At 51.6% G+C, this 7,600-nt stretch overlaps 1 protein-coding gene across 1 annotated transcript; it reads right to left on the bottom strand.

Moving 5' to 3' along the window:
- Positions 1 to 3,731: 3,731 nt before the first annotated feature.
- On the bottom strand, positions 3,732 to 7,383 carry LOC119561864. The gene is made up of 2 exons (XM_037875344.1): positions 7,229 to 7,383; positions 3,732 to 7,177 (listed from the first exon to the last, which is right to left on the bottom strand). The coding sequence occupies exon 2, from the start codon at positions 4,743 to 4,745 to the stop codon at positions 3,768 to 3,770; it is 978 nt and encodes a 325-aa protein (XP_037731272.1). The 5' UTR covers positions 4,746 to 7,177; positions 7,229 to 7,383; the 3' UTR covers positions 3,732 to 3,767.
- Positions 7,384 to 7,600: the final 217 nt, after the last annotated feature.

Below are 7,600 nucleotides of genomic sequence, written 5' to 3'. Positions count from 1 at the left end.
AACCCACGGTTTTCGAGAAATTCAAGTCTTTTCAATTATCCAGACCAGACCAGCAATAAAGCGAATTCAGCCAAGACATTTACCACAAAAAATTATTTATCGATATATCGCCAAGTGCCAGGCTACGACCTACAACACTTAATTGAGCCAATCGACAACTTTTGACCGCCTAATATTGAAAAAAATATAATTTTTATATCAAATTTTCATTGTGATATGTGTGCACCCCCTAATTTGAAAGGGCCCGTGCAGAAAAAATAAGTAAAACAAAAAAAAGCTACAATTATTAATAAAACAAAAAACATAGATACATCATAGTAAATTTTCCGCTGGAATCCTTGACTTCCTTTTTACGTATTTATACATTAAAATAACCAGGAAATAAAGACCATTAGGGGGTGCATACATATAACAATGAAAATGTGTCCTACCTAGATCGATAGATCTTTTCTTTCTAAACAATTTAGAACTTAAGATTTTCGATTTGGTCCCCAAATAGCGAGGAAACTTGAGTATAGAAAGAGCCCCCATGTTCTAAACTGCACCATTCCACTTTCGTTGCTAACAGGCCGACGCTAATTTGACGGACAGATTTTTCGACTAGTGAAACACTTAGCCAATCTAAGTACTAGGCTTATTCAGGAAATTGCCAACATCTTAAACTAATACTCTCTTCCCATCCTTAATTCAACTGAATCCAAAACAAGCTATACAGTCTTTCCACAGAGATCCATATCCATATCTACAATTCGGTTGCCGTTCAGCCTGGTACTCAGATCGGCTAAGAGATTCACTAGTCGAAAAATCTTATTCAATGTATTGTGACCGAAGCTTTCAAAGTTCAGCCGCAATGCATGTACCATGGTCTTACTCTTAAGCAGCTCGGTTTGTTGCCAAACGGAAAACAAATTGGAGAAATTAAAAAAAAGAGGAGTCTGCTGGTCCACAAAGAAATTAAAATAAAAATAAATGGAATGTTCAACGAATGTATTTATTTATGTAAATTAGTAGTATAAGAATATACACAGAAGTATGTATGTGTATGTGTAATTTACTGGAAGCGTCACTCTATTTCACCAGAATCCACATTCCATATATTGGCCTCTTGTAGTGATTATATGGTCTTCTTGCATCGTGTAATATGTGCTCGGCACAATAATATATCTTCCACCAATTCACAAACCAATTGAAATAAACTTTATGTATGTTTTAGCTATATATTTTAGGTTCCTTGAACTTGTCTTGTCACTTCAAATGTTACAGTGTCTTGCATATGGAGTTGCCTTTTTAACGACTACCCCACACGCGTAGGTCCGAAGAGAGGGTTAACTTCAAGGGCGGCGTGCGCGTGGCGTACGTGCGTTTTATACTGTGAACAATTCAAATCAAATTCAATTCAAACTAACTTAATCTTACCGCAGTGTGCCCTCCTACAATTCACATGACAATGAGAAGCACATTTTTTGGCGGCATTCACTATACCGATATTAGTAGGCCCACACCTCAAGGGCCAAGAAATCCATACGAGATCGGATAACTTAACAAATTCTAGATTTTCCTTACAATACTTATTCTACCTATCGATTACAATGTTTGACCGTCGACATTTCCGGCCCCGTGAAGAACCGCTTCACTCAAATCCAAAACTTCAAGTCTTGAGACGGGCCTCAACTTTGTCCGAGATAGGCCATTGTCGTTCACGCGCACAGGGGCGCGTCTGACGACTCAATCAGCTCCGCTGTAGACCTCCTCCACGATGCCCATGCGCCACTCTCGTCTGGGCAAGGCAGGATCGCAGACGAAGATCATATCGCCCTGGCGGATGGGCTCCGTTCTCCGGCACCACTTCTCGCGGCGCACAAGCGTAGGCAGGTACTCCAGGACCCACCTCCTCCAGAAACGGTCTCGCAGCATGCGAGCAATCCTCCACTGCTTTCGCGTAGAACCCTCCTTGGGCAGCTCCGCATCCAATCCAGGCGAATTCGGCAGGTTAGCTGCTCCCTTGAGCAGATCGTTTGGCGTCAACGGCGCCTCTTGGTCCGCATCCACGGGCAAGTGGGTGAGCGCACGCGAGTTGACCATATTCTCCGCCTCGATTAGGAAACCCTCCAACACATGATTCCTCGGCGCGACTTCCTTCAGGGTATGGCGCAGCACTCTTTTTACTCACTGCACCATCCGCTCCCATACTCCGCCCTCAGACGGGTTCGATGGGCAATTGAAAACCCATTCAATGCTTCTGCTGGACAACTCACTCTCTATCCTCTCCGTCTCGAACACGTCTCCAAATCGCCTGGCCTTCCTGTTAGCTCCCACGAAGTTCTTGCCGTTATCACTCCGCAGTCTATGTACTGGTCCTCTGGAAGTTCCTGATCGCTAATATGCAGGAATCCGTCGACAGGTCATGCACCAGCTCCAGATGAATCGCCCTTGTCGTCAAGCACGTGAACAAGGCGACCCAACGCTTCTCTCTGTGACAGGATACAGTCACCAGCAGTGGCCCAACGTAGTCCAATCCGGTGAACATGAATGGCCATCCCCCACCTTCCAGTCGATCCTCTGGAAGGGGTCCCATTATCGGCGGCATTGGCCGCGTTCGCTGCAACTTGCACTCGTTGCATGACGAGATTACTTCCTTCAGCACTCGTCTCATCTTCGTGACCCAGAATCTCGTCCGGATCTGAGCAATCGCCGCATCCACGTTTTGATGCTTCATCTGGGCGTGAAAGTGCCTCACAATCAATTCCGTAAGACTGTGCCTGTGTGACAGTATTACGGCATGTACGGCATGCAAAGCGCGGCATCAACTCTGCCATGAACTCGCAGAACTCCGTGTTCATCCACGTGAGGCGCCAGACCTCGACGTCCTTTCCGCATTCCGCCGACCTCATCTCGTCGGGGAACGATTCCAATTGGGCCTGTCTGACTAACAGGTTCTCCGCGGCCTCACACTCCGTTGCAGTGAGTCCGTACTCCTCGAGCTCGCTTCTCTGCTTGCGACACCAACGCGCAAACCTCAAGACCCAGGCTGTGGTCCTCACCAGGCGACTAAAGCTCCAGAATGTCTGGAACGGAATGGCGAATTCATTTGCGGCCACCAATGCAAACTCACTGGGCATCTAATCTTCATCAGGCGCATCTGGAACACTCTCGGTTCCCTCTTCAGGCGCCGGCAAGCCGCTCGCTGGCTGCCTCAAAAATGTGGGTCCGCTTAGCCAACGTGATTCCGGGCTAAGGTCCGCCTTATTCGACCGCGTCGCATCATCCGCTGCGTTGTCAGCTGTAGGTACCCATCGCCACTGGGAAACCTTCGACGACTCCAAAATCTCCGCCACTCGGTTGCCAACAAACTGCTTGTACCGGCGGTGGGTGCTGCCGATCCATCTCAGCACCGTTTTTGAGTCCGTCCACAACACCGTCTCGCTGATGTCCACACTGTGCTCCTCCTTGACAGTGTTCATCAGTCTGGTTCCAAGAACCGCTGCCTGCAGCTCCAACCTTCGGATCGACATCGTTCTCATCGGCGCGCACTTCATCTTTGCGCACACGAAGCTAACCAGCACGTTTTTATCCTCGTACGTGACCCTCCAATAGGCCACCGCCGCGAATGCAGATTGACTTGCATCCACGAACACGTGCAACTCGATGGTCCGATTTGCTCCATGCCCAAAATAGTGACGAGGGCATCGGAACTGTCCCACGGCGTCCATTTCCCTGCGCCAGGCCGCAAAGGCTTTGCCTATCTCCTCCGGTAGTGGTTCGTCCCACTAGATCTTCTGCCTCCAGATCTCTCTCAACAACAGCCTCGCTGTAATCATCAGGCAGCACAGGAATCCCAATGGGTCGAACGTTGACATCAGCAGGCTCAAGTACTCCCTCTTTGTAGGGACTCGATCTTCACTTAGAACGCTACTTGGCACTCTGTGATACTCCACGTTGAATCTGAAGTCGTCCGTGGCTACCTGCCAGCGCATTCCAAGGATCTTCTGCTCAGCCTCACCCCATCCGACGCTCTTGACTTGTCCAGGTGGTCCCAACGCCGCTTCCACGATGGTTGAGCTGGATGAAAACTGCCATAACTCGAATCCAGCCTCCGCATGTATCTCCTTCACTCGGGTAGATACACTGATAGCTTCGCTCTCTGTAGCGAAACTGTCCACATAGTCATCGACGAAGTGATGGTCGATGATGGCCTTGACTGCCCTCGGGTCCGAATCCCGAAACTTCAGGGCATTCACCGTCTTTACGTAATGCGCATCGCTTGGCGAGCAGGCTGCTCCAAACGTCATTACGTTCATCTCGTACACATCCGGGTCTCGATCGTCATTGCCATCTCTCCAAAGGAATCGTTGGGAACATCGATCCTCGGGTCGGATCAGCACTTGGTGCAACATCTCCTTGATGTCACCGCAGACTCCGACTGCTCTTTCCCTGAAGTGGAAGAGCACGGCTGGCAAGAGCTTGTAATGCTGAGGACCCTTGTCCAGCGCCGAATTTAGCGAGGTTCCTCCAACCTTGGCTGCAGCATCAAACACAAGCCGGACCTTACCGGGCTTGTTCGGGTTTTCGACACCAAAATGTGGCAAATACCATAGCCGGTCGCTCGTCACCGCGACCTCATCCTGCTGCTGCTTCCTCGCATATCCTTTGGATACGTAATCCTTGATGATACGATCGTATTCCAACGGCAACAGCCCGTTGCGCTTCAACTTCTTCTCGACGTTGATCAGCCGTCTGTGCGCCATCTCGTAGCTCCGTGGCAGCACAGCGTAGTCGTCCTTCCAGAGTAATCCCGTCTGGTAGCGACGCCCCACGTTCACCGTGGTGTCTTCGAGGATCCTTTGTGCCCGCGCACCATCGCTGGCTGCGACCTGTGGCGCGAGCTTCACACCAAAGCTTTACATCTCGAAGTAGTCCTTCACCATCTGTTCCATCGTATCATCCATTGACACGGCTAGTAGGCAGGACCTCGGTGACGGCGTAGTCGATTGCCCACTTACTGGCCGAAACACAACCAATCCAAGCTCAGTTACGGCCGCATACGGTCCCTCTCTGGCAAACCGCCTCGTCCACCGCGAGTGGGCTTCCCAGCTCTACTTATCTCCAGGCTCACCACGTTGCTGGGCTCTCTGCTGGCCCTTCCTCCAAACCATTGAATATTCAGCTGTCGATGTTCGCCTCGCACTCCCAGATCCCTCCGTAACTCATCGATCATCGTGACGGAGGATCCTTCATCCAAGAGCGCGTATGTGTCCACCCGGCGACCAGCTCCGTACAGCGTTACTGGCAGTATACGAAACAAAAGTCGGCCTCTCTCGGCGTCAACGCAGCTTAAGTTCCTCTGCACGGGCGCCTACGCTGGCTGCGGGGCCCTTCTCTCCAGGCTGTTTCTGGGGACAGCCGACTGCTGGCTCCCCTCGTGGTCCCTGTAACCACCTCGTGGCGAAGACCTCCTGTCCGGGCCGCGTCTGAAAGCTGCTGACTGCTGGTTTCCTCCGTTGTGGCTCCTAAAGCCACCTCGCTGCGCCGGCCATCTTCGCTCCTCGTCCGCGCCATGTAGTGACGGTGATGCAATCTGCGGCATCCGTAAGTCCACTCCGTAAGCATGTGAAGCAGAGCCGATGCCTCTTCACCATGCTCCACCTACCCGGTGGCGAAGCTCCAATGAACTCCCTGCAGCATGTTGCCCTCCACAGATTGGACAACCTCCATGCCGATCATCCTGTTGATCGCATCCGTTCTGGTCGACGCTCGCATGCAGAACTCGACGCCTCGGCTCCTTTCCCTCGACGTCCAAAACTGTACACACGACGTTTGCGTACTCCTGTAGGCACGCGCTGAAGTGCGCTACAGTGGGTAAGGGCTTGATCGATGCAGCGTGCCTGGCCCACTCTACTCGCTTGCTCGTAGGAAGCTTCGCCACAAGCTTCTCCATTAGTGTTAGGTTCCGCAGGTGCTGCTCCGCCTTCGCTGACTGCAAGAAGGCCGTGAGGTTACTCACTCGGCTTGCGAAGGGAACGATCCTCGCCGGGTGCTGCTCCGAAATCGGCGGCACCTCTCGCACGCTGTTCAGCTGACTGCGTATAAGCTGCTCCGGTCGGCCAAACCTAAAGCGCAGCTGCTCCATCACGGCGCTGACGTTCCCAGGGTGAATCAGCAGTGACTTCACTGTCTTGCGTGCTTCATTCTTCAGCAACCTCTGGTTGTTCTCCAAGTCTGTGCAGTTGTATGCTTGGGTCGTCTCCACAAACGCACAGTTAACGATCGGCCACTCCTCGGGCTGCCCTCCAAATACAGGCAGGTCCCGAAGCCTCCTTGGCCCATACACTCCTTGGGATCCATTCGGCGACAAATGGCGATGCTGTTGCCACGTTGTGGATGCTCCCGCCCGGTAGCATGAATCCATGCGCTGTCTGCGCAACACTTGTAGCACACAGTGGCTCCACAAGATGATTGCTAGTCGTTAGCAATGGCGGTCCACTCCAATATGGCAGCAGCGTGCAGGCCGCACTGCTCGCACCGACACTGCTATGTGGGACCGGCCCGACCCCGTTAGTTGAAGCCTCACCGTTAGATGTGGCTAATGGCGGCCGCCCCGACGCTCCACTGTTGGCGCCATCTGCGCTTGGGCCAACTGCGATTGGCGGTGCTCGCACTGTTCAGGGTTTTAACCTACTTCAGCTCCTCCTCCAACGCCGCAATCCTTTTCAAAAGGTCCGACGTGAGGAACTGGCTCATCTCCGCCTCTGAACTCGCAGCTGTGACAGCAGTACTCCTGGGTTGGGACGCTACTGTAGTCACCGTAGTGGCTGGGCTAGAAATGGCCGCCGCCGAGGTTATGTTCACTCGCGGCTCCACTACTCGCTGGCTGCTGATCCGCTAGGGTTGTAGGGGTGGCTTCCCCTCCTCTCAGCCGCGAACTCCTCTTGGGGGAATGCTGCATCCCAACAGGTCCAAATATGGCACTGCCTCAGCGCTCTCCAAAATAGCTGCGTCTCCCTGTCGCTGGCTGCGAATCCGTCCGTACCCAGTGTTCAGCGCTGGCTGCGCCCCTCTATGTCGCTGACTGCGACTCCTCTACTGGTACGGGAAGTGCTCCTGGAAACTCTCTAGCTGGTCGTCAAGCCGTCCTCCAGCGCAAGTTGCCCTTGCAGTCTCCCTAGGGCTGCTTTTTATTCTGTGAACAATTAAAATCAGCCCCATACATTTCAAACTTACTTAATCTTACCGCCCTCCTACAATTCACAAGACAATGAGAAGCACATTTTTTGGCGGCATTCACTATACCGAAGTTAGTAGGCCCACACTTCAAGGGCCAAGAAATCCATACGACAAATAACAAATACTAGATTTTCCTTAAAATAATTATTCTACCTATCGATTACAATGTTAGACCGTCGACATACAGAAAGAGAGAGAGCCGAAACAGCTCATCGGAACTAAAACGATAATAGTGTTACCAGTTACTGTAGTGAGCAGAATACTTTTGCTTATGCGATATTCTCATCGACATGAAGTAATGTCATTTTCCAACAAGTAGTTTAAAGCTTCCTTCACGTCCCACGGATGCTTCACCATCATTTCCGCTTCACCGCAGTCC

This window comes from Drosophila subpulchrella, unplaced genomic scaffold (assembly GCF_014743375.2).
Source record: "Drosophila subpulchrella strain 33 F10 #4 breed RU33 unplaced genomic scaffold, RU_Dsub_v1.1 Primary Assembly Seq38, whole genome shotgun sequence".
In the NCBI taxonomy this organism is placed as follows: domain Eukaryota; kingdom Metazoa; phylum Arthropoda; class Insecta; order Diptera; family Drosophilidae; genus Drosophila; species Drosophila subpulchrella.
The sequence above is the reverse complement of the archived record's forward strand: the minus strand, read 5'-3'. Positions and strand labels throughout refer to the sequence as shown.